This window comes from Ogataea haglerorum, assembly GCF_019207285.1.
Source record: "Ogataea haglerorum isolate 81-453-3 chromosome Unknown 81-453-3_NODE_15_length_226208_cov_100.181872, whole genome shotgun sequence".
In the NCBI taxonomy this organism is placed as follows: Eukaryota; Fungi; Ascomycota; class Pichiomycetes; order Pichiales; family Pichiaceae; genus Ogataea; species Ogataea haglerorum.
In genome coordinates, this window is record NW_025065165.1 from 120,502 (window position 1) to 143,757 (window position 23,256).

A 23,256-nucleotide genomic window follows, 5' to 3' on the forward strand; every position below is an offset into this window, starting at 1 on the left:
GTAGAATTAGTGCGCACACGAATCGCAGAAAAAACTCTTGTTTGTGCCTATAAAAAGAGGCTCTTCCTCAGCTCTTTCTCTTTATTTTGCCCTCGAAGCCGGCTCTTTTAGGGACCCGCGTGGCGCCTTTGAACGAGCGCAGCTGTTTGGTCTGGTGCTTGCGGCTCTTGCCCTTGTTTTCGCGGCGGATCCGCAGGTTCTCCTCCCTTCTGTCCTGCTTGGCCTTGATCTGGTCTGCGACGAACTGCTTCCGCTCCGCCCACTCGCGCTCACTCTTTCTCTTCTTGGCCTCCTTGCGCTTGAGGGCCTTTTTCAAGAGCTTCACGTCGTCCTTCACTTTGATCCCCTGCGCGCCGGCAAGCGCCTTGTTCCACCTGTGCTTCTCTTCCACAGCCTGCGCCTGCTCCTTGTCCATGGCTGCCAGCTTCGCCTTCTCCTGCTCCGCCTTCTTCAGGTGCGACTTCACGTCGTTGTTCGATGGGCCCTTCCGACGCCCCACCTTGCGCACCCCGCTCAAATCAGACGTGGCTCTCTCGCCCTGGTTAAACTCGATATTATTGTACATCACCACGTCTTCCCTGTCGTCCTTGTCCTCCATGTCCTCGTCCTCGCTACTCGACTTGTCGTCGTCGTCGTCTTTTTCTTCCTTGGTCTTTTTCTGCTGTCTTCTGAGAGCCTCTTTCTTGCGTCTCTCCTCCAATATCTGCTGTCGAGACGTCACCGTGGCGAACTTGGTGCCTGGCGCCTTGCGCTTCTCCTTCAGTGTGTTGATTTTCTCCGCCAGTTTCGCCCGCAGCCTAGCCAGGTTCTCGGCTTTCTCCTTCTTCTTCTCCGGCGTAAGCTGCTGCTTGGACTTACGTGGGGGTGGCGGTGCGGTGTCGCCCTCGCCGTCGCCGTCGTCGTCAAATACTATCGTAGCGTCGTCAAGTTTCAGTTCTGTGTCGGTGGCTGTGCTTTCAGGCTCCTGAGCCTCCACAGCCGCAGGCTCCTCCACCGGCGCGGACTCCTGCTTCTTGCCCGGTATTATCACCGGCTTCGCCTCAAGCGCGTGTCTGTCCTTCTCTTCCTTTGCACTCACATCTCTGGTGGCCTCTGGATCCAGCTTGGCCTTCTTGTTCTCCTTGGCCTGGCTCTTGCTTTGCTTCTTCCGCTGCCACTGATTGGACGTGTCCTCATCGTAGTAGTACTTTGCCGGAATCAGGGACAGGAGTCCGTCAAATGCATTGGCGTGCTCTTTCAGGCGATCCTGGCCGTTAGCGAGAAATATGGGGCCGCTAGACACTTACCTCTAAAGAGTTATTCCCCATCGTGGTGAAAATAGAGCTTGAAAATTTTCAAATAAATGAATTTTTTTGAGCCGCACATTTATTTCGAGCACAAATGCACGAAGTTATCACGATCTCGGTCGGCCCCCACGCAAACAACATTGTGACGCATTTCAATAATCTCCAGGAAGACAAGCTGTACTTGGCGCCGTCGCTGGCGCAGAACCCAATCGACCCCAACGTACACATGGAGCCTGTAGCAGAGGGCTCCAGTTATACGTTCTACCCACGCACCATCCATTGGGAGTACCAGAACGGGTATGGTGCCTTGGCGCAGTTTGGCGTCGAGGACGTCGAAAAGACAGGCTACGAGGTTATTGAGCAGCCACGTGTGGAGAAAAACAAGTACCAGGAACTGCTGGACTCTGCGCAGCCCACACAAAGAGTGCTGGAAACCGACAAAGTGCGGTACTGGACGGATTTCACGAGGGTGTTGTACAAGCCTCGTGGGCTTCTGAGTATTAGGAACTGGGAGTACGATTACAAGAGCCAGACGGGCTATCTGAAGATGCACCCAGAGAGAAAGTTTGAAGGTTATGACGTGGGGGCAGCGGAGTATAAAAACCAGCCCGACTTTGTTGACGAGACGTTACGGCAGACCATAGAAAGATGCGACTTGGTTAACGGCATGAACCTCGTCACAGAGGTTGACTCTGCGTGGGGTGGGTTCTCTAACGAGTTATTGGCCGACATCAGAGACGAGTACGCAAAGACAAGCGTGCTCACGTGGAGCCTCACGAGGGACAACGAGCGATTGAGCTTTGAAAAGCTCGTCAGCCGTGTCCGCGCAAGCGTGGGGCTGATGCGCAGCTCGTCGCTGTACCTGCCGCTGAGCGCGACGCCTCCGCTTCCCCAGTGGGCGGACCCGGCAGACCTGTGGCACGTGTCAGCGCTCCAGTGCATTCCGCTGGAGTTTGTCAACGATCTGTTTGCCGCAAAGCCGGCGCTCCTCATGGCCGATTTTGTGAACGGTTTGAGCCCGACGAGCGGCCAAAATATGGTGTGGGACATAACAGCTGCACCCCATATTTTTAGCTGTCGCCAGGCGTACGGAAACAAGGGAGACCATTTTTTCGCGCAGACTGCAATCACACGAGGGGCAGCAAACAAGGTGGACTTTTCCAGTCTTATGGACAACGGCACCTCGGCCAGACACTGTGTCGAGTACCGATCGTCCGTCGCATTCAACAGCCGTCTTGACAGCTTTCCTACAGCCTTCAGCGAAAAAGAGAGCCGCACCCCTAGTTTATGCACCTTGGGGGTGACCAACGCACCACGCGGCTGGTTCAAGCAGATGGCCGGGCTGGTGTCGCGGCACTACAAAGGAGACGAGCGCGAGGAGCTGAAGAATGAGCTCGAGACAATGGGCGACCAGTACGTGTGGGGGTACGAGTCAGATGACGACTATTGAATACAATTGTGTACATAATTAATGAATACTGTCTATCTGCAAGCTGCAACTAAGTTAGTCGTTAGTCAAGTCCCTGCCCAACAAGGACACCTTCAGCCAGTCGGCAGCCACCAAGGCTCTCATTCTGGCGGAGATGCACATGGCGATGTACGAGGATCTCCAGATCAGGTAGGTGAAAGCACCACCGGTGGAGGTGGAGGAGAAGGACCCCCACACCAAGTCGGCAACGGCCTTTTCTCCACCCACGTACGACAACGATCCCAAGTGGTTGTACTTGAAAGGCTTGATTTGGGACAAGGCGGCGTCCAGTCGGGCCTGGACCTTGGTTCTCTCATCGGAGTTGGAGGCTCTGGCAAGCTCGGACTGCAGGTCGTCGATGGCGGCCATCTTGGCAAACGTGGAGGCAAGGTAGTGGCCCTCCTGGTGGGCGACTTGTCCCGTAGGTGGGTGGCCCGTGAAGGCACAGTCACCAATGGCATACACGTTCTCGGTGCCCTTGACTCTGAGGTTCTCGTCCACAAGCAGACCTCTTCTGGCGCCGGCCTGGGCCTCGATCTTGCTGATCAGGTGGTTGGTGAAGTTGGCAGGGCGGATACCGGCGGCCCACACAAGCATGCCGTATGGGATCTCTTTCTGCTCCACGGAACCGTCCTTCTTTTTCGTCGAGGCTGTGATCGTGGTTGGGGTCACTTTGTTCACGGCTGTGTTGAGGATCAGCTCGATGCTGTTCTCGGCAAAAGTGTTCTGGGCGTACGTCCACAGGCTCTTGGAGAACGAGTTCAGCACGTTAGGCAGCGCCTCGATCAGGGTGACCTGGACCTCTTTGGCGATGGATGGCATCCACTTGTTGAGGTCCTCGTCCACGTAATCCTTGAGTTCTCCGGCAAACTCGACACCGGTAGGGCCTCCTCCCACAACGACAAAGTGCAGCAGTCTCTTTCTCTCCTCGCTTCCCTCAGGATACAACGAGGCCTTCTCGACACACTCCAAGAGCCGCTTTCTGACCTGGATCGCGTCCGGCAGCTCTTTCAAGAAACAGGCGTGCTCGGCAACTCCAGGGATGTTGAACGTGGACGGCTGGGCACCGACCGCAACAACCAGGTAGTCGTACTTGATCTCCTTGAGGAGACCCTTGCTTTCGGCGTCGGGCTCGGGGAATTTAATTTTCAGAGTGTTTTTCGTCACGTCGACGTCTGTAGCGTCGGCCTCGATGTAGGTCACCTCTGCCGGGGTTCTCTTGGCGATCGATCTGATTGGCTCGACGATGGACCTGGTCTCGATGGTTCCGGTAGGCGCCGAAGGCAGCAGAGGCGTGAACAGGAAGTAGTTTCTAGGAGAAACAACAGTCACATTGTACAGACTGGTATCGAGATCTTTGAGCATCGAGGCGGCACCCCATCCACTCCCAAGAATGACAATGCTCTTTTTCTCGGCCCCGGCAGCAGTGAGCGCGGTCTGGGGCTTCTGGTTTCTAGGATTGGCCTCTCTGTAGATGGAGGCGCCCATCCAGGTGGTGGCCAAAACAGTGCCGATGGCACCCACGTCAAGAGGGATCCTGAACAGCTTGTGGAAAAGAGTCTTGCGCTGGGCGGACGTTGCCACGACGGACGAGCTGAAGGCTCTGGTGGCGACAGTGTTGAGGCGCACGGCCCGTCTTGCTGCCAACATTATCTTAGGTGGTAAAATGTTCAGGAGGAAGTTGGTTGTTTTATACAAATTTTTTTCATGGAACGTGAGTGGATGTTTGCGGACAATAGAGCACAATAAGCCCGGTTGCCTAAAACAGGAGGGGAAACGTTTCTTGTTATGCGGTTCCCACGTATGAGGTACGCCGAATGATTAATGGGGGTGCGCGCGCGTGCACGAAAATGCGTTTGGGCCAATCGGACGGCCGCTATTTTCGCTGTAGGGAAAAATCCGGCTACTGGTTTCCACAAATTCCGAGTCGGAAAACTTAGGGATGCGTACATATTGTCAGTTGGCTACTCCGACCAGCACCTGCATCTCCGGAAACCGCGGGGTTTCACCCCGTGTTTTTCAGGCCTTGTCGTACTTCTCAAAGTAGTCCTGGAAGAAGCCTCTATAGTGGAGCTTTCTGCCCGTCGCAGAGATCTTCTCCACGTCGCTAGGCTCCAGCTCAAACTCCCACACCTTCATAATGTCTCTAAGCCGCTCCTTATTGGTCGACGTCGTGATCGGCAGAACGCCTGTCTGGTACACCCATCTGAGCAGCAGCAGCGTGTCGGTGACGCCGTATTTTGCCTCCAGCTCTCTCAAAACCGGATCCAAAGGTCCCTCCGTGACCTTCGTCGGGACGATCGGCGTCAGCGGCGAAAAAGCCTCCACCAGGATCTCGTTCCGCTTGCAGAAGTCCACAATCCCGGGCGACTGCTCCTGTAGATAAGGATTGTACTCTATCTGGTTGACCTGCGGCTTGTACTTGCAAACAGCGAGGATTTTTTGCAGCATCGGCTCGTCGAAATTCGACACCCCGATGTTTCTCGCCTTGCCCTCGTCGACCAGCCGTTCCATCTGCCTCCAGGCCTCCTCCACGGTGACCTCGTTGGCGTCTGCGCCGAAAAACGGCGCATGAATCAGAAACAGGTCCACGTAGTCGATCTTCATGAGCTCCAGGCCCTTGACCAGCGACTCGTACGGCCCCGACGGAGTCGTCGACCGGTGCCTGCCTCCCCAGCCTTGGTTCCACTTGTCGGTGATCCAGAGCTTGCTGCGTGGCACGCCCGACTCCGCGATCGCCATGCCGACCTCAATGCGGGTCGTGTACACCTCGGCCGTGTCGAGGTGGGTGAATTTGCCCTCTGTGAGCGCAAACTTGATGATGTCGACGAGCGACTCGTCCACGGAGTCCTTGAGGACGGGGTCGCCCTTCTTCTTTTTCTGGTGCTTGGTGCCGCTGCCGAACGCAATGGCAGGGATTTTGTCGCCGGTGCGTGCGAGAGTAAACGAAGGTGTGGACATAATGTTACAGGGATAAGATTTTCAGCGTGCTGATAAGCGGGCTTTATTTGGGTCGCAAGATGCGCCACAAGAGAAAAACCGTATTTGCTCGTGCACGGGTTTTTCGTTTATTTATTACAAATGGTTAGCTGTCTCAAGATCGTCAAACTCGTCGGCATCGGCTCGCTGGGCCTGGCCACGTCCAGCTTCGGCCTCGCAGCGTACCACGCCGTGCCTGATCTGATCAATGGCGCCAAGCTGAGCGTCCTCGACTCGGGCGAGCTGCGCAACAAGTTCCGTGGCCTGCTCGTGCAAGTGCGCTCGATCCTCGCGGTCTTCGGCACCGCGGCGTCCGTGCTCTTCGCCCTGGCCTACACGCGGTCCCCCGTCACGGGCAAACACCCCTACCTGATCTACGCCGCCCTGGGGGCACCGCTGTGTGCGGCCTACTACTGTTGCGGCGTTTTGCCACTGGAGCTCCAAATTTTGCAATCCCCGCAGAAACGCGACTCGCGCGCTCTGCCGGCCAAGACCAGCAAGACGGACGATTTGACGTCGCCGCTCGACAACAGCGTCTACAACGACCTGGGAACCGAGGCCGACGCCGTCCGGGAGGAGCCGGCCGCAGACGAGCAGTTCCAGGAGCTCGAGCTCAAGACAGAAACCATCGCGAGCCTGCAGTCGCTCAAGCTCGGCTACGCGTACTCGTCGCTCATCTCCGGAGCCGCCCTCCTGCTCGCCACAATCGGTTATCTAGGCGACCCTCTATAATCTAATACACATATCCTTGCCAGCTGTGGCTTATCACGTCAAAAGTGCTGGAACCTTCCGATAAGGGTAACTTGCCCAACAGAGCCAAAAAAGTTACCCGGACACCGGCTGCATGCCCTTGACACCTGTGACCCACCCCCCGCCTCCAGATATAAAGGCTTATCTATCTCCATTTTAATTCCACTCTGTCATCCATCTTCCTTATAGAACCAGTGGCATTTTTATATACATGACATCGACGGTCCTCTCAGACAAGGTGGACTCTCAGCTCAAGCTGCTGTCGCAGGACCTGCAGGCAACCATGGACGAGTATCTTGCGTACGAGAAAGGCTCGTACCTCAAGAGCAAGTACCGGTTTGTGTCGTACTTGCAGAACGGCTCGTTTGGCCAGGTCACGTGTGCGCTCAACATGGTCGACAACACCAAGGTGGCCGTCAAGGCGTTGAAGAAAACGATCCCCGGTATTTCCTTCATGGCCAGACACGAGATCTCCATCATGCGCAAGCTGGGGTACCATCCGAACGTTTGCCAGCTCCTGGAGAGCTTTGAGACCAAGAAGTACATTGTTCTGGTTCTGGAGTACGTTCCGGGCGGTGACCTGTACGACGCCATCCACACACAGTCGCCTCTGGGGGTGGAGTACCAGACCAACCCGCGGATGTTTCTGAGTCTTGTGAATCAGCTGGCTGATGTTATGCGTTACGCCTACTCCCGTGGAGTGTATCACAGGGACATCAAGCCCGAGAACGTTTTGTTGACGAGGGACGGCAGCATCAAGCTGTGCGACTGGGGGCTTGCCACCTACGCAGGCAAATGCAGAGACTTCAACGTTGGCACGGAGAAGTACATGGCCCCAGAGGCTCTTCGTCAGAAGGGCGAGTGGTACGACGCCAAGGGTGCCGACGCGTGGTCTCTGGCCATCACGTTGCTGTTCACGCTGTTCGGCAAGTGTCCGTTCCGCAAAGCAGACACCAACGACGTGAACTTTGTGAACTTCCTGAAATCGAAGGAGTTTCTCTACGACTACTACCCAGGCATCAACCAGGTCTCGTTCAAGGCCATTGTGGAGTGTTTTATGGTTGAGAGAGACCTGGACGGCGGTCTGGAGTTGCTCAACAGAGAAGGCCCTGCCAAGGGCTTCACCCTTGACCAAGAGTACAAGCTGGAGCTTACTAGACGTCAGCAGGAGTTTGCCGTCCAGTCCGATCCGGCTGTTGCATCTGTGCGCGACGACGATGTTTTGGGAGGCGAGTTCTTCATGTTCGACACCGAGCCCGAATACCGCGTCGACATGCTGGACGATCAGAAGCAGGCTTCTTACGTGGGCGCCCCGCTACGTGCTGTGGACATCCGTCCTATTCCCGACTCCGTCGGAACAGCTTCCTCTATCTTCGACACACAGGCGCCTCCTTCGCTCACTTTTTCGTATGAGACCAACGACGGGTTGGTTGGATCCTGGTGCGACGAGTTTGATGAAATGTGCGGCATGAAGAATGCAAGGCGAGGACTATGTAACGCTAATGAATGACGACAATGACACTAAGCCAGGCTTTTCCTGCGCCGTAGCTTCCGCTCTTTTTCTGCTCTCTCTATGGCGATGTCGGCCATTATGCGTGCAACGTACTTTCTTGAATAATTCGCTTTCTTGAAGATGTCGCGCCACATCACCAGTAGAATCAGCACGCACGTGAACGGAATGGTCACCTTCCAGTAGAACCCGACTCCTTCCTTCAGGTTGCCGAACTTCTCGAAATTCATGCCAAAGTATCCTGCCCAGAAGCTCAGCGGAAGGAAGACAACCGTCACCAGAGACAGCTGTTTCATGGAGTTGTTGGTCTCCACCGACAGCGTGTTGAAGATCAGGTTCACCAGGTTCTCGATCGTCCGCGACATCGACTCGATGTCGTCCACGTACGACACCAGATGGTCGTATATATCGTTCATGTACAGAACGCTGTTTTCGGACATGAACTTGCGGAAATTGGTCACCTCTCGCATCTGGTGGATGAGGTTGCAGGCGGGCGTGATGCGCGACTTGAGGTTGGCCAGCTCGTTGATCATTAGATGCAGTTCCTGCGTGTGCGAGATGGTCGGGTTCGTGAGAATGTCCAGCTCGATCTCGTTCAAGCGTTGGCCGTAGGCGGACGTCACGGGGTAGACGAGGTCGACTATTGCGTCGAGAATGGAGTGGAGGAGGATCGACGCCTCGTCGCTGGTGCGCAGCAGCGTGTCCCTGGCCGCCAGCCGGGCCAGAATGGCCCTGGTGATGTCGCCTGCCGAATGCTCAAAAAATGTGATTACCGTGTTGTCGTCCGTGAGGAAAATCGAGACCTGTTCTATTCCAACAGCCAGACCCTTGCTTTTCAGCGGTCTGCGGATCTCGAGGTTGCGCATCTTGCGGCTTTTCTTGCGCTCTTCGCCAAAAGAGCTGAAATCGAGGTCGGACAGCTTTCGCATCTTTCGCTCGTCGCTGATCCGCTCAGAAAGCGTCATGTCCACCGTGTTGAGAGACGAGGCTCTTGAGTTCAGCGATTTCGAGTCGTCAGCCGACGCGTGGCGGTTTCCAGCGGCATCTCGCGGACGGTTCGTTCTGACCACCTTGATCAGAGGAAGCACGGTAAACAGGTGGTTCGGGTACAAGTCGACCTTCGTTCGCTGCGGAATGTCAATCATGTCCTCAATGGACAGTCTGTGCAGGTTGTAGTGCTTGCCTATCGTCGAAATGGCCTCCCACGAGAGCCCGTTGACGTTGATCCATCTGACGTGCGACCACAGAGGCCGGGTTTTGACTCCGCGCTCAAACGCCAGCTGCGTCTGCGCCGCGCGCTTTCTGTACTCCTTCAATTGCGCCTCCACGGCCTGCGGATCGAGCTCATGGCCGCCCTCAGCGTACAACAGCTGGAGATCCAGAGCGTCGTCGTCGGCGCCTGTTTCGGAGACAACCTCGTAGTGCGTCACTCTGTATCTGTCCGGCGAGTAGTCTGTCACCACGACCCACGACCCGGGCGTGTTCATGACCACGTTTGTTGTCCGGACATCGATTCCTGGCTCCCAGCCAGTGCGTTCCTTTTTTGTGCCGCTGCCGGCGTATTTGCGCGACCTGGCCTTGTGTTTGCGTCTGTAGCTGCTCTTTGGCACCTTTACATGCGGGCCTGCGGCCTTCTGGTGTTCCTGAGTGGGCTGCGAGACCGCGGGAGGAGAGTCGCTGTCCGACTTCTGAGTGATGTCTAGCTGGTCCGTCCCGCTCGAAAACGGCACGGACTCTGCGCTGGGCCCAGATCCGTCGTCACTCGGATAGTCCGAGTCCGACCAATGGGCGGACTCTGGCAAATTCGGCAGCTCAGGATCTGCCGAATCGTACACAAGTGACATGAGAAATAAATAATAAAAGTGCCAAAAATTAATTTAATTCAGTTAATTGGTATTTATTCTTTTATCTGGATGATTAATAGCGTCTCTGTTTAAATGAGAATATTTGCGCCTTTTCGCTCCGGTCAGCTCAACTTCCTGGCCAGCCGCCAGCTGAGGTTTCCTGTCCCCGACAGCCCGCGCAAAGCCAACCTGGGAACTATCATTCAAATGCTCCAGCTCAAGGTGCCCCATCTTTTGCAACACAACCTGCCGCAAGAATTTCTGACCCAGGATATCGTTCTGCGGCTGCTTCCCACTCAGAAACGGCATATACCCGTGGTCCGGGGAGTGCTGCTCTACAACACCACGTTCAAGACGCTGCAATTACTGGTTACCTCGTTTTTCCTGAACCCTGAAGCAAAATTGCACATTACACATATGAACATCAAGGAGGCGAGACAGTCGCTGTCCCACACAGACCTCGTCAATCTCTCGATCAACAACAACCTGCTGGATTTCGAACAGTCTCCCGAGCTGTCCCCCTACACCACGAAAATCACCATCAAATGGCGCACCTGTCTCAACGGGTGTCTCCATCTGCACGATAACAAGACCGCCGACGCCAGGCTCGGCGCGTACAACCTGGACACCAACAGCCTGCTGCACCTGAAGCTGCCCCTCCAAAATCTAACCAAGCTCAACGACAACTCCATCGAACGGGTGCTTACAGGCATCTTCGTGTTCGAGTTAAACGACAAAAATGACAAGATCGCTGTACATACCATCGACGACTGTGAAATCATCGAAAACGAACAGCCGTCGCCAGGCACAAACAACATCGGGTTTGCCCCGGGAGCATAGCCTCTGTATATAGCCTAGGGCTCCGCGATGCGTCTCAGAAGCTGCACGTTGAGCTCGATGCTCTCCGCCACCTTCTCGCTCAGACACTTCATCCGGTACAGGAAATATAGCTGCAACAGCAGAATAAAGGTCACTAGCACTGCGAGCCAGTTGCCGGCCAGTTGCTCCAGAAGGAGAACGAATCCCGCAGGCTGCTTTGGGGCCGGCTCCGTAGAGATGTCCTCTTTCTGCTCTGTCTCCTCGCTCTCCGTCGGCCTGCCCGTCTGGATCTCTGGAAGAATCTTGTCGAGCTCTTCGCCGATCAGGTCGGCCGTTTTCTGCTGTCCCGACTTGGTGCTTTTCTCGATAACTCCCTTGATCCAGCTCGACCCGGTCCATACTATCTTGTAGCTTATTTTCAGCCGTGTGTGGCTATTCTCGGCCCACGTGAAAATGTACCTCGTGACAACGTGGAACGCAGTCCCGCTGGGGACATTTGGCGTGCACGCAGTGCTCACCACCTCCACGTACCCGTTGAAGTCCTTGTGCTGAATGAGCTCTGTGGTCTCGACCTTGGCCGACTTCGGGCCAATCGAGTTGTTGAGCTTTTTCTCGTACTCGAACTTGCGCACCAGCTCCTCGTTCTCGTTCTCTTTGAACGCGCCATAGTCGCTGAAATTGTACCCGTCGCTCAACTCCATGACGTGCTTATGGAAAGTGATTTTCTCGCCAAAAAGAACGTTGAACACCACGCCCATCGGCGCAGCGAAAACTTTGTCCAGGATGATCGACTCGCCGTGCGCCTCGGGCTCGTAGCTGCACTCTGTGGCGCTGTGGTTGTCGGGGCCCTCGTTTCTGTACACGGGAGCCGCGGTCACCTCCTCTTCCGTCTCTCCATCCATCAACGGACCGTTCTCGTCGATGGTGAAGACGTCGTCCTCCGAGAGCTGCTGGATCGCCGGCGCAGCCAGATTGCTCTCGATCTGCTCCAGAGCGCGCGACTGCTCGTTCTTGGCCTTGCTCAGGGCCACAGATTTCGACCACACGGTCTCTAAGAAGTTCAACGTCGAGTCGCGCGAGATAAAGCTCGCAAAGGTGTGCTTGCCGTCTCTTGTCTCGATCACTATCCCGTTCGGAAACAGCCCTGCCGTCGACTTGCGCTCAAAGTGAACCACCTCGTCGTGGGAAATGACCAAACTGGTCACCCAGCCGAGCAGGTTGGAGTTGAAGCAGAGATAGTGCTCGGAAACGTAAAGCCGGCCTTGCAGGAGGATTTCGCGGCTCAGTGCGCAGCTGAAGTCGTCTAGAAGCCGCTCGCTGTCCGGGATGTTTTTGAAGAGCTCGTGGAACTCGACGTTCCGCGTCAACGACGCGTAGCGGTACTGTGTGTCCAGATACTTCTCGTCGGTGTAGAGCTTGCTGGAGAACTCTGCTGGCGACCGCTCAAAGCTGTCGTTCGAGGCCTCGGTGAGCGGCGTTTTAGGAAGAGACGAGATGCTGCTGCTTTTTGCTCTGCGAGAGGACCGCCGGTAGCTGAGCATCTCGGTGTGGCCGTTGACCACGTGCTCGAGCTTGCCTTCGTCCTCGACGTCCCCTTTCGTGTCGTCCTCCGACCGGCTGCGCATCGGAGTGCCCAGCGTGGAAACTGTGTCGGCCGTTGTGTCTACCTCCTGCTGTCTGGACATGGACGCCAGGCTCTTGATGCTGGACATGAAAGTGGCGTTCTGCGGCGGCGCGGGCACGGTAGGCTGCTCGGCGGCCGACTCCTGGCTCCCCTGGTCTCCGTCGCCGTTCATCGACCCGTCTGTGTCTGCTAGACCGTCGCCCTGGTTGAACGACAAAGAAACGGCGTCCGTCCTTGTTGTCTCTGGGTTTGCGGGCGTGGACTTCTTAATTCGAAGCGGGATCGAGGCTGTGGACGATGTGGTGCTCGTGGACAAGTTGGACGCCCCAGAAGGCCGCGGCCGCTCGGGAATGGCCATTGCGGAGGTGCGCAGGGACGAGGTGTTGCTGATCACCTCGTACGCGTTATCGTCCGGGAGGCGGGGGATGTCGACCGAGATTCTGCGTTTGGGGAGCGGCGTGGACACGGACGAGACCGAAGAGGCGTGGCTGCGGGCGCTGTGGGGGGGCTCGAACGAGGGCGAGGCCTTGTTTGTGGGGGCTGGGCTTGTGGACTCGTGTGCGCCATCCGTCTCGACAAAAGCCCCTAGTTCCATGGCAATTGGTTGCAGGTGTATTAGTGCCACAAACTGAGTGTCGTGAGAGAAAGATTCCAAGGGTTACGTTCCTTCTGTAACGGTGAATATTAAATTTAAGGATTATTTATTTTCAGCCGAAAAATCGATTTGCAAGATGACGTAATCGGTTGCTGTGCAAGTGTGCAGGACGGGGGTGCGACGAAGAGCCGCGTTTAGAGAGCGCTAGGCAGATACCACGTGCTACTTAGTTACTGCAGTCGTGCAGTGAGCCGCCCCTTCAGCTGGCGTTATTGCGGTAAGTGCACTAGCGCCCCGAGCCAGTTCAGGCGTCAGATAGTGGACCTCCAGCGGCTCTCTCTTGCGGCACCGTTTTCGGCGCTTCCAGCACTATAAAAGCCTAGCCAAGGGTCCATATATTTAGCTTCCTTTGCTATGTTCTTTTCTCTACCACAATCGTGAAAGATATCCTCGAATTTAGGAAGCTCAGATACCCATGTCCAGCATTGAGATGGTATTAGTCACACCGACGCAACAGTTAGAGCTTCTGCCTCTAGCACAGAAGTTTGTGTCCGGCTGATGGCCCCACTCTCTGAGACACACCCATATTCCTGTTCATATACTGCCACCGATCAATTTGCTGCTCTTGGCTGACGGATGCTCGGCGCTAATTTTGGGAGCTTTGGCTCCAACCTGGTTTCTGCATTGCTTCAGGGCATAGAAACCAGATTTCAACGCTCTGCTTCAGATAACTCTCGGAGATATCTGAAGCAAAGCGATTTATATCCTCCCGGCGAAGATAGTAGCGCCGGTTTTCCTAATGGGAGGATACGTCGACGCAGCCCTTGCTGCGGAGGGGAGATATACGACTTTCTTAGATCTAAAGACTAACTTTAAACGTACCTGCCCCTACATGGGAAGGGAGAGCGCATCCCCCCTATAGAAGGGGAGAAGTATATCCCCCCTTCAGATAGGGAGAAATATAAAATGCGTTCCCCCTATAGAAGGGGAGAAATGCATCCCCCCTTTCAAATAGAGGGAAGGCAAATTATATGCCCTCCCTGTTTGGGGTGGGTAGCCTCTCCCCCTCCCCTATGGTCAGGAGAGCCGCATCCCACCCCTGGTTTCAAAAGTATACTTCCCGTCTTTCCAGTACAAGGCGGTGGTGGAACCTAGTACCGGACGACCTATGGCAGTATACTTTCCCGGGCCTACCCCGTCGGTAATAATATGTCAATGTGCAGTATAACTGGAAATGCATCGTTTTCGAAATTGAAAAAACGTGACTTGGTAGCAGAATAAAATACGATAGCTAATTGTAGCAAGAGTAATAATAGCCTGATGAAAAGCACGATGTGGTAATGTCCAGTTGCTCTATTTTCTAGCGAACGCGGCACACGCTCCACGCCGAAGGGGGCGCCTCCAGCAGAACGCGCCGAACGAACGGTTTTACTGCCGCGTTCTTTTTGCTAGCTGCTAACAACATCGTCAGCCAATTGCAAGGCAATTCTTCAGGGGAATTCGATATCTAGTGACCTCGATTCAAGCTTCCAGGCCGTACTTCGTGCCAAGTTCACACAGAGCGCCGCTCTGCACTCACATTGACAGGTTCCTGGTCGTTTCAGTACCCCCGGATGCGGTTATAGAACCTATCCCGTTTCTTGCAAGCCAAGTGGACGCCCCACAGTCCAGTATCCACGTGAAGGCACAGCAGACGCCAGACTGCTATCCACCCATCTTGCAAAATCCGGTTAATCAACGCAACGGTCCCAAAGTATATCTCTAGGCCTCCAATGCGAGGAAAACGGAGTCCTCCCAGACCAGCCAATCTGAGAGTATCGTCCGTGGCGGACAGAGAGCTTCCTGAAGAGGGCACATCTGATGTACCAATAATGAGCAATCTGCTGTCCACGAGTCGTTTTCTGGGGCGCCAGCCCTATATATACTCTCTACGCGGGCGTCTAACGGGGTGCATGTTTATCGATTAGGTAATCGATATCGAAGTTTCGAATTATTTGTTGGAACCATGAATGGAGGCTCTTCAGGGCCGTCTCAGTCTCCGAAGAGCATGAAACAGCAGCGGTTCTGTCTTTCTCCGCGGCAGACACGCGGTCCTGGCGGCGAGGGCGCCGCGCGGGAGATCAGTTTTGGCCGCGGCCCCGGCGACTCGGAAGGGTCGTCGGACGAGGATATATTCAATGTGCGGAAAAAAGCCAGGACAGAGCGCAAGGCGACGCCCAAAGCCGTTAAAGAAACCAGCTCGATCACGTCTCTTCTGTCTACGGCCGTGCAGGCGCGGTCAAAGGACAAGCTGAGCAAGGATCTGGGATTTGACCTGGATGCTGCCCTAAAAGTGACGTCGATCAGCAAAAAGCACGAGAAGGTGATGCAGCTAAGGCGGGAGGAGGACGAAATAGACCGCATGGTGGCGGAGAACGAGGCAGAGCTGCGCCACGAGCAGCAGGCCGCCGAGCAACTGGATAGACAGATCAGTGCGCGGGTGGACCCGTCGCACAAGGGTTATATAGAGCAGCTCCGAGAACGCATGCTGAACGGCGACACCGCCGTCACAGACGTGTGTTTTCTGGACACCCCAGGTTTATATGGCCAGAGGCCCACGACGAGGCTCGAGCTGCTGCCGGAGACCCTGCTAGGAGACGGACGCTGGTACCTGGGCCGCAAAACGCTGGACTCGGACGTGATTAGCGACGTCATGCAGCTGCCGGCGACGAGCGTGTGGCGAATGCTGCAGACGGATCTCAGCAACGAGATGGTGGCCGACGAGGGCCTTATTCGCGACTTTATGCTGGCCGACGGGATGGCGGGCCACAGAGCACGGTTCGAGATCGAGTCGAAAAAACGGTCCCCCCACGTAACGGCACAGGTGCTGAAGTTGCAGCTTCTGCTGTCGCTGGTGCGCTCGTCCAAGACGAAGACGGCAGGTCTGCCCGAGCTGCGCGTGTTTGTCACCATCGTCGTCCGGCTGCTCGTCGACGCGCGCGTCAACGACCCCAACGTCGACGACTACATCTGTATGGGCCAGGGAAGCGTGCACGCCATTCAGCTGCTCAACGAGATACTTGTGAGTCTCGGGCGATGGTATTTCGAGCTCTTCGAGCGGCCGTTTCCCGAGCTTGCCCGCGACTGGCTCCAGCTGGTGTGCGAAATCGTCGACGATGAGCTTGGCGAGCACCTAACGCTCGTCCACCGCCTAGTTTGCAACCTGCAGCAGCTGACGGTGCCGATTCTGCGCTACCTCAAACTCTGGCTGATATTCAAGTTTCTGATCGAGAAAAACGCAAACGACGAGTCCGGCCTCGACTCTGCCGGGCTGCAGGGCCTGGCGCGGCAGCTGCTGACGTATGCGTTTGAGAAAGAGGACCTGGTGGCTGCGCTGTACCATTTCAGCCGCGTTTTCAGCCGGTGCTCGCTAAAACTGGCCGCCGAAACCCGCACTCGCCCGACGCTGCACGCCGCGCTTGCCCGGCTCAAGCTGTACCAGATGGCAGTGTTCATGACGCTGGGGTGGCTCAAAGCCTCGCTGCTCAACAAAAGACTCGGCTTCTCGCTCAACGAGTCCACGTACTACTCGGCCGACTACCACGAGCGGCTGCAACTGGACCTCTCCGGGGTGCCCGAAAACGAGTATCTATTACACCACATCAAGTTCTATATCAACATGGTCAAGAACAGGTACCTCCGCAACTATAGCGGCGCAATTCTGCCGACGGTGACCGAGTGCGTGGCCGTTCTGACCAACGTGCTGGCGCGCATCGAGCGCGAGCTCACAATGCCCGAGATCTTCACGGACTGAGCAGCTCGGGACACACGTTCTCGAGCTCCAGGATGTCCCGGATCACAATAATGCCCTCGCGCTCGGCCGGCGAGCCAGCGGCCAGCTCCTGCATGTCCTCGTCGCGCTCGACAAACTGGATGACCTTGCCCCAGCCGTACTTTTTCGCGGCCACCACGTTCAGCCCCGAGTCGTCAACGAAGTACGCGTTCCTGGGATCGGCCACGCCGGCCTGGCGCAAAGCCAGGTCGAAACTCTCCTTCATCGGCTTGCACGTGAGCGGGAACTTGCCGTAGTCGCAGAAGGTAATGCCGTCAAACAGATCTCCGATGCCCAGTAGCCTCACCACGCGCAGCCCGTGGTTCTTGTACGCGTTCGTGAACAGCCACAGCCGGCCGACCTTGCCCGCCCGCTTGATCCGCAGCAGCATCTCGCGCAGCTTCGGGTTCGGCCGCAGGATCTTGTCCAGAGGAAGCGCGTCGTCCACCACCTTGTTGTACTCCAGGGCGTCGATCTTGTGCAGCCGCACCAGCCCCTCGATCGCCAGCCCGTACTCCTTGTAGTACTTCATGTGCAGCGCGTGCGCGTCCTCGTCGTTCAGGTGCAAGTGCTCCTTGAAAAACCGGTGGATATACACCTGCATCAGGTCGTGGATCTTGGTGGAGCGCTTGTACAGACAATTGTCGATGTCGAAGAAAAACACCTTCTTGTTGTCCGGCGGAACCGGGCCCGCGCCGTAGCGCAGGCTCACCTCGGGCAGGTCCCTTGCCAGCCGGTCCGCCTCCAGCTGATCCTCGCCCAGGTTCGCCTGCGACTGCGAGTGGCGGCTCAGGATCTCGGCCTCCGCCGGCGACAGCGCCGCGCTGCCGTCGTGCACCGTCTTCTCCAGTCTCCGGACCTCGTCCAGTCCGTTCATTCGCGCGGCCATGGTCAACACTTATTTTTCTCCGGCAGAGGCCCGGAGACATAGCAGGGGACACCCGTACACCACACACACACGCGCCGCGTGCGGCTATTCTTCGCAGCGGCTGTGCAGCCCACACTTATCAGCGTAAACAATCATCAAACCGCCGTGTGCTGCTGCCCTTGTAAGCCACAAATATCTGTCCCGCAAAAAATATATATTGCCTTCATGAAGTTCCACACACACACGCTGGCCCTTGCGCTCCAGCTGGTCTCGCTGGCGTTTCTAATCCTGGCCCTGGTGTCGGTGCCCATCTCCGCCAAGCTCCCCCTGTCGCGGACACAGCACTACGCCTTTGGCTCGTTTGGGTACTGCGACACCCGTTCCAACAGGTGCAAGTACTCCTTTGCGGACGGCAAGTATCTGGGGCTCGGGTCGGGCTGGAAGATGAGCAACGAGTCCAGGAAGACCCTGTGCAAGCTTATTTTGGCCACGCCAGCCGCCGTGGGTCTGACCCTTGTGAGCAGCGTCCTTGTTTTCTGGGGCCACTTCCGGTGGGCGGGCCGTTCTGCGGTTTTCTGGGCATTTTGCACGCTGCTGGCCGTGCTGTCGTTCGCAGGAGCTGTGCTTGTTTGTGTTTCTGTGGTCTTGTTGTTCTTCCCGCATCTCACGTGGACGGGCTGGCTGCTTGTTCCCGCCGCAGTACTCAACTTGGTGAGCCTCGTGCTGATCATTGTCGCGCTCAAGGTCGGCCCGCAGAGCTATGCGGACGACGACGATGACGATAAGCTGAGCATGTTTGGCGAAAAGGCCGTCAGCGACTCCACCGCGTCGTTGCTGCAAAAACCGTACACCGGGGGTTTCACTGGGCCGACAGGGCTCGCCACACGCTCGTCGCTGGACGAGGAGCCGGAAAAGCTGCGAGACTTCACTGTCACACAGCACGAGTCAGGCTCGCAGGAGTTTGGCAGCAGCGTTTTTAACGACAAGCCGGCCGACACGCCTGTTTCCGCGACCGCGATCAACTCTGGCACGCCCGAGCTCAGGTTGCCCGATATCTCGAAACTATACCTCCCGAGCTTGGACAACTCCGACTCGCGTTCCGGGCTGAGCAACAATCTGAACGGGACCGACAGGGATATGTCGTCGCCTGTTGCGTCGAGCATCTATTCGCGCGACGAGCGTCTCAAGCTGTCGAGCGACAACTTGCCCGGCCATTCGGGCAACTCGAACGAGATGAGCTCGAGCGCCGCGTCAGACTTCACGAGTGTCTCTCAGCGAGAAGTCAACCCCAAATATTACAAAGGAGCGCCCCAGAGAGCCAAGCTGCCCGGCCAGTACATGCCGGCTCCTAATGCGCCTCCGCTGCCGTACGGCGGACAGTACTATCCGCAGCAGGCGCCTGTGATGATGCCGCCTCCGCAGCACCAGCCGTACTATGCTCCGTCGTACAACCCCCCAAAGCCCAAGACCAGAGCGGATATTCTCTTCAACAACAATCCAGACTTTGCCCTTGAAGGTGGCGGACCGCGTCGCATGGGATACAAGAAGTTCGGCGGAGCCTCGCGGCAAGGCATGCACCCGGGCATGATTGGCAGAGACGCCGTTCCGCAGCACATGGCGTCGGGCAGCTACAAGAACAGGCCGCGGCCCAACTTCCCGGCGGCCTCGTTATCCAAAGACAGTCCCTACGGAAGACTGTAGTGTACATTAGAGTTCGAGGTATCGATCGATAGAGCGTGCTTCGATTATCTGGTTATTTATTGCTTCTCCATTTCTGAAATATATCCGTTGCAGACTATCCGCTTTCTGCAAGCAGGGAGTCGTAGTCGTCGTTGGGCGTGTTTGGTGACGCTGGCTGGTCTGCCAGCTGGCCTGGCTGTGCAGGTTTGGGCTCGTAGTAATGTTCCTCTCTTTTGGGCTTCACTATGAGAATCATGAGGAACAGCAGAATCAGCAGCACCAGGAAAAACACCAGCTTGCACTTGGCAGTGGCCTTCTGGTATTTTTCGGCCTTTTTCATCTGCTTGTCCGCTCCTTTCACGTCGGTAACCGTCTTGCTCAGATTGTAGTCAATTCTGTCCAGCACAGTCCCCTGGTCTACCACCAGGTTTTCGAGCTCTTTGAAAATCGTGGAGATTTCTATCACGCCCTGTGCGATCTTGTAGATCTCCTCTTCGCGCTGGTGGAGATACTCGTCGCTGATGGTTTCCTGCTGCGACATGAGCTGCTGCGACGACTCCTGCAGCGCCTGGCGCGAGTACGACTCGATGTTCTCGCTGGACTCGGTCTGGACAAACTTGTCGCCGCCCTTGGTGTCTATGATAGGCACCTCGAAGTCGTCTTGTTTGAGGTAGCGGATATAGCTGTTCTGGAGACTGCGGAACTGCGTGGACAGATCCTGCGTGCGGATGGCCAGACTCTTCTTGAGGTTGTCCACCATTTCTGTCTCGGCCGCCTTGTGGAAATGCAGCCGCGAGTCGTCCAGCGTTTTGATTTCGGAGTACATTAGCTGGAAGCTCTTTGTGATCTTGAAGGACAGTTCTTTGATTTTGGCGTCGTCCTCGGTGGTGTCGCTGAACCCAGGGAGCAGGTTTTTCTTATACAGCTTGCCCAATTCCGTGATTTTGGTCTGTATGTCTGCCAGCATGAGCTCTGAGTTGTGCTGCAGCTCGACAATGCTGGGGGGCAACTCCACCATCTCTGTTTCGCCGGCGTCCGAGTACGGCTGGATAAGGCCCTCTTCCTCGTCCTTGAGCCCGTCGAAGCGGTCCGCCTTGCCCGAGAACACGCCGCGGTGGTGCGGGAAGGTCCGGCGGTACGAGATGTACAGGTTTGTGCGGTCTCTAAACATGCGAGAAATTTAAATAATTATTTATTTATGTGACTTATTATTTTTCCAACCGGTAGCTGCCCAACGCGCCTCACGTGCTGGTGTAGAACGGCCCCGGCGCCATCAGAATGTACCGCTCCATCGCCTCGCGGAACCGGTTCTTATACTGTTTCGGCGTGATCACCGTCGGCTCCTTGCCAACGCCGGTACCGCCTACCAGGCCCTTTTCCTTGACCCAGCTCTCCAGCTTCTTGTCCCAGGTGAACGTGCGGATACAGTCGATAATGCCCACCACCAGCTCCTTGTTTTCCGAGTCTATGCCCACCACCAGCGAGTAGTCCATCACGTTCATCTTGGCGAGAAACAGCGTGTCGTTCCACAACGACGCGCGCAGCAGCCGTTTGGCGTTCTCGCGCACAAACAGCGGCGACTCGTAGATGTACTCCACCATGTTTTCGTCCAGCAGCACCTCGTTCTCCTTGCCGGTCTGTTCGACGTGTCTGTTGCGCATCGAGCCCTTCAGGTCGAATATCCGCGTCATCTTGCGGTTGTAGAAGAGATTCTCCATGATGAGCACGTTCATCGTGTACGAGCGCGCTCCCGGCATGTTGGTCTTGACCTGGATCTGGTAGAATCCGAAGATCTTGACGAGCACCGTGGGCAGGCTGTGGAACAGCGCCTGAGCAAAGTACTCGAAGTAGCTCGGCGCAAACTGCACAAACGCCTCCAGCTCCGACCGGCTCAGCTCTTTGATGATGAACCGGTCGTCGAGCGTCTTGAGAAACGCCGACCCGGACTTGCCTCCCGTCGAGTCCCATTTCACGCACCGCGACAGGCTCTCGACGAACTTGGTGCTCACGCCGCACTGCCTGCGGAACGCGTCGAACTGCTCGGCAAAGAAGATTTTGCACGATATCGTCGAGTACCCTTCCTCAAACTGGTACTTCAGATGGAAGCCTTTTTTCAGCATGATTTTCTCGAGGTCGGGCGAGCACGCGGTGCCGGCGCCCGTGTGGCTGCTGGGCGCGCTCTGCTTGGTCTCCTGTTCCGACCGCGCCGACGCAGAGTCGCCGTCGTCGGTCTCGTCCTGCTGCTGCTGCTTTTCCTGGTAGTACAGCTTGGAGCCGTAATCTGCCGTGTTCAAGCAGAACGCGATAATCGAGCTTGGCTCGTCCTCGCGGACAATCACGTCCGAGTCGACAAAGATGTGCTCTGTCGGGCCCAGCGGGAACGACAACGGCTCCCACAGGGTCGCCGACCGGTCGGCCCAGAAATGCGTCAGCGACTTGAGCAGCGACGATTTTTCCGGCTGCGTCTGCGGCTGCTGCGGCTGCGCCGGCTGCTGTTTCGGCTCCTCCCGCCTGTCCGACTCGGCGCGCTCCTCCTCCACCGCGTCCTTCACGTTCTTGTACACCTCCACCGTCGGGCGCGACGCCACCAGTTTGTGCCGGTAGCTGTTCTCCTGCAGTTTGCGTTTCTCCTCCTCGCGCTGCCGGAAAAACTCCTGTGCGTCGAAATACTCCGCCAGCTTCTTGACCTTGCCCTCGCTGTTCAGCTCCGCCAGCCGCGGCAGCACCCGGTCGCCGGTCTCCAGAATGTGGTTCTGCAGCTCGCTGCTGCCCTGCTGCAGCTCCTGGATTTTTTCCAGCACCAGATTGCCGCGTCGCCGCGTGCCTGCTCCCTCCTCCTCCTTCTCCTCCTTCTCCTCCTCCTTCTCCTTCTCGGCCAGCTCGCCCGGCTTGTCGCCGCCCACCTTGAACAGCCGGTCCAGCTGGAACGCCGTGATTTTCTTGATTTCCTTCTCTGTCGGCAGAAAATCCTTATCGAACTCTTGGAACTCGAAATTCCACTCGTTCGACAGCTCCTGCACCTCGCGGATCACCCCCGTCAGCCGCAGGTGGCCCGAAACCGGCGTCGTGCGGTAGATGTCCTCGGCCAGCTGGAGCATCGCCGTCTGCTGCTGGTCGACGCGCTTCTTCAGCTCCAGCACCCGCTGCTGCGCTGCCTCGATCCGGTCCTCCGTCATGCTGTCCAGCTTCAGCCGGTTCAGCCGGCTCCGCACGCTCTCGAAAAACACCGTCGTCCGCTTCACCACCTGCTTGTACGTCTGCACCTTGATGTGCAGGTCGTACTCGGGCTTCCAGAAAAGCTGGAACTTGGGCGGCACCAGCTCCAGGATTTCCACCTCCGAGTACTCAACGCGCACAGCCAGGTTCTGGAAACTGAAGTAGTGGATCTGGTCGCGGTAGAAATCGTGCGCGCACGCGGCGCCCTTCACCTTCATCCCGCGACACCAGAACGACAGCTCCAGGTACTTGCCAAACGAGTACTTCCACGCGTTGTCGCTCAGCGGAAGCACCGGCGTCGTGTTCTGGCAGCTCTTGCACAGACTCCACGCCATGATCATGTTCTCGCAGCCCTGCAACGGCTTCGGGTTCGTCTCCACCACGACATCCACCTTGCCGCTGCCGTGCACGTACGACCGGAAGTGCTCCTTCATCGTCAGCCCGCACCCTTCTGTGCACATCTGGGACGCGTTCACACAGAGGTGCTCGATGTACTGGCCCAGACAGAAGTCGTTGTCCCAGTAGTAGTCGGTGACCTGGATCTCCGGGCCCACGCACGGCGTCGCGTTTTTGGTCGACACCATGCTGTACAGCGTGACGATGTTCTGGTGGTAGTTTGGGTCGAAGAAGATGAACCGGCGCGGGTGCCAGAACTGCTCCCATTGCTTCTCGGCCAGCGCGATCTCGTACCGGTTGTGCTTGTCGACGTAGTCCTCGTGCTGCTCGACGAGCTTGGCGAGGTCGGCGTCGCGCTGCGGCAGCTCGTCGGCGTCGACGCGCACGTTCCACTGCTGCAGCAGCTCGCC

General features: G+C 56.8%; 15 protein-coding genes across 15 annotated transcripts; 6 read left to right on the forward strand and 9 right to left on the reverse strand.

Moving 5' to 3' along the window:
• Nucleotides 1-67: 67 nt before the first annotated feature.
• KL911_004682 (uncharacterized protein) lies at nucleotides 68-1,307 on the reverse strand (the record flags this gene model as incomplete). The annotated part of the gene is made up of 2 exons (XM_043200000.1): nucleotides 68-1,186; nucleotides 1,287-1,307. The coding sequence occupies 2 exons, from the start codon at nucleotides 1,305-1,307 to the stop codon at nucleotides 68-70; spliced, it is 1,140 nt and encodes a 379-aa protein (XP_043052584.1).
• A 73-nt stretch (nucleotides 1,308-1,380) lies between these two features.
• KL911_004683 (uncharacterized protein) lies at nucleotides 1,381-2,736 on the forward strand (the record flags this gene model as incomplete). The annotated part of the gene is made up of 1 exon (XM_043200001.1): nucleotides 1,381-2,736. The coding sequence occupies one exon, from the start codon at nucleotides 1,381-1,383 to the stop codon at nucleotides 2,734-2,736; it is 1,356 nt and encodes a 451-aa protein (XP_043052585.1).
• A 54-nt stretch (nucleotides 2,737-2,790) lies between these two features.
• KL911_004684 (uncharacterized protein) lies at nucleotides 2,791-4,404 on the reverse strand (the record flags this gene model as incomplete). Its single annotated transcript, XM_043200002.1, has 1 exon — nucleotides 2,791-4,404. The coding sequence occupies one exon, from the start codon at nucleotides 4,402-4,404 to the stop codon at nucleotides 2,791-2,793; it is 1,614 nt and encodes a 537-aa protein (XP_043052586.1).
• Nucleotides 4,405-4,773: 369 nt separating this feature from the next.
• Nucleotides 4,774-5,715, reverse strand: KL911_004685 (uncharacterized protein; the record flags this gene model as incomplete). The annotated part of the gene is made up of 1 exon (XM_043200003.1): nucleotides 4,774-5,715. The coding sequence occupies one exon, from the start codon at nucleotides 5,713-5,715 to the stop codon at nucleotides 4,774-4,776; it is 942 nt and encodes a 313-aa protein (XP_043052587.1).
• Nucleotides 5,716-5,829: 114 nt separating this feature from the next.
• KL911_004686 (uncharacterized protein) lies at nucleotides 5,830-6,661 on the reverse strand (the record flags this gene model as incomplete). Its single annotated transcript, XM_043200004.1, has 2 exons — nucleotides 5,830-6,279; nucleotides 6,650-6,661. 2 exons carry the CDS (start codon nucleotides 6,659-6,661, stop codon nucleotides 5,830-5,832), a joined length of 462 nt encoding a protein of 153 aa, XP_043052588.1.
• Nucleotides 6,662-6,694: 33 nt separating this feature from the next.
• Nucleotides 6,695-7,993, forward strand: KL911_004687 (uncharacterized protein; the record flags this gene model as incomplete). Its single annotated transcript, XM_043200005.1, has 1 exon — nucleotides 6,695-7,993. The coding sequence occupies one exon, from the start codon at nucleotides 6,695-6,697 to the stop codon at nucleotides 7,991-7,993; it is 1,299 nt and encodes a 432-aa protein (XP_043052589.1).
• An 11-nt stretch (nucleotides 7,994-8,004) lies between these two features.
• On the reverse strand, nucleotides 8,005-9,837 carry KL911_004688 (uncharacterized protein; the record flags this gene model as incomplete). Its single annotated transcript, XM_043200006.1, has 1 exon — nucleotides 8,005-9,837. One exon carries the CDS (start codon nucleotides 9,835-9,837, stop codon nucleotides 8,005-8,007), a length of 1,833 nt encoding a protein of 610 aa, XP_043052590.1.
• Nucleotides 9,838-10,044: 207 nt separating this feature from the next.
• Nucleotides 10,045-10,677, forward strand: KL911_004689 (uncharacterized protein; the record flags this gene model as incomplete). The annotated part of the gene is made up of 1 exon (XM_043200007.1): nucleotides 10,045-10,677. The coding sequence occupies one exon, from the start codon at nucleotides 10,045-10,047 to the stop codon at nucleotides 10,675-10,677; it is 633 nt and encodes a 210-aa protein (XP_043052591.1).
• A 14-nt stretch (nucleotides 10,678-10,691) lies between these two features.
• On the reverse strand, nucleotides 10,692-12,875 carry KL911_004690 (uncharacterized protein; the record flags this gene model as incomplete). Its single annotated transcript, XM_043200009.1, has 1 exon — nucleotides 10,692-12,875. The coding sequence occupies one exon, from the start codon at nucleotides 12,873-12,875 to the stop codon at nucleotides 10,692-10,694; it is 2,184 nt and encodes a 727-aa protein (XP_043052592.1).
• Nucleotides 12,876-14,880: 2,005 nt separating this feature from the next.
• Nucleotides 14,881-16,668, forward strand: KL911_004691 (uncharacterized protein; the record flags this gene model as incomplete). Its single annotated transcript, XM_043200010.1, has 1 exon — nucleotides 14,881-16,668. One exon carries the CDS (start codon nucleotides 14,881-14,883, stop codon nucleotides 16,666-16,668), a length of 1,788 nt encoding a protein of 595 aa, XP_043052593.1.
• A 50-nt stretch (nucleotides 16,669-16,718) lies between these two features.
• On the forward strand, nucleotides 16,719-16,943 carry KL911_004692 (uncharacterized protein; the record flags this gene model as incomplete). Its single annotated transcript, XM_043200011.1, has 1 exon — nucleotides 16,719-16,943. The coding sequence occupies one exon, from the start codon at nucleotides 16,719-16,721 to the stop codon at nucleotides 16,941-16,943; it is 225 nt and encodes a 74-aa protein (XP_043052594.1).
• Nucleotides 16,944-16,961: 18 nt separating this feature from the next.
• On the reverse strand, nucleotides 16,962-17,615 carry KL911_004693 (uncharacterized protein; the record flags this gene model as incomplete). Its single annotated transcript, XM_043200012.1, has 1 exon — nucleotides 16,962-17,615. One exon carries the CDS (start codon nucleotides 17,613-17,615, stop codon nucleotides 16,962-16,964), a length of 654 nt encoding a protein of 217 aa, XP_043052595.1.
• Nucleotides 17,616-17,779: 164 nt separating this feature from the next.
• KL911_004694 (uncharacterized protein) lies at nucleotides 17,780-19,255 on the forward strand (the record flags this gene model as incomplete). Its single annotated transcript, XM_043200013.1, has 1 exon — nucleotides 17,780-19,255. One exon carries the CDS (start codon nucleotides 17,780-17,782, stop codon nucleotides 19,253-19,255), a length of 1,476 nt encoding a protein of 491 aa, XP_043052596.1.
• A 94-nt stretch (nucleotides 19,256-19,349) lies between these two features.
• Nucleotides 19,350-20,405, reverse strand: KL911_004695 (uncharacterized protein; the record flags this gene model as incomplete). Its single annotated transcript, XM_043200014.1, has 1 exon — nucleotides 19,350-20,405. One exon carries the CDS (start codon nucleotides 20,403-20,405, stop codon nucleotides 19,350-19,352), a length of 1,056 nt encoding a protein of 351 aa, XP_043052597.1.
• Nucleotides 20,406-20,475: 70 nt separating this feature from the next.
• On the reverse strand, nucleotides 20,476-23,113 carry KL911_004696 (uncharacterized protein; the record flags this gene model as incomplete). The annotated part of the gene is made up of 2 exons (XM_043200015.1): nucleotides 20,476-22,620; nucleotides 22,688-23,113. The coding sequence occupies 2 exons, from the start codon at nucleotides 23,111-23,113 to the stop codon at nucleotides 20,476-20,478; spliced, it is 2,571 nt and encodes an 856-aa protein (XP_043052598.1).
• Nucleotides 23,114-23,256: the final 143 nt, after the last annotated feature.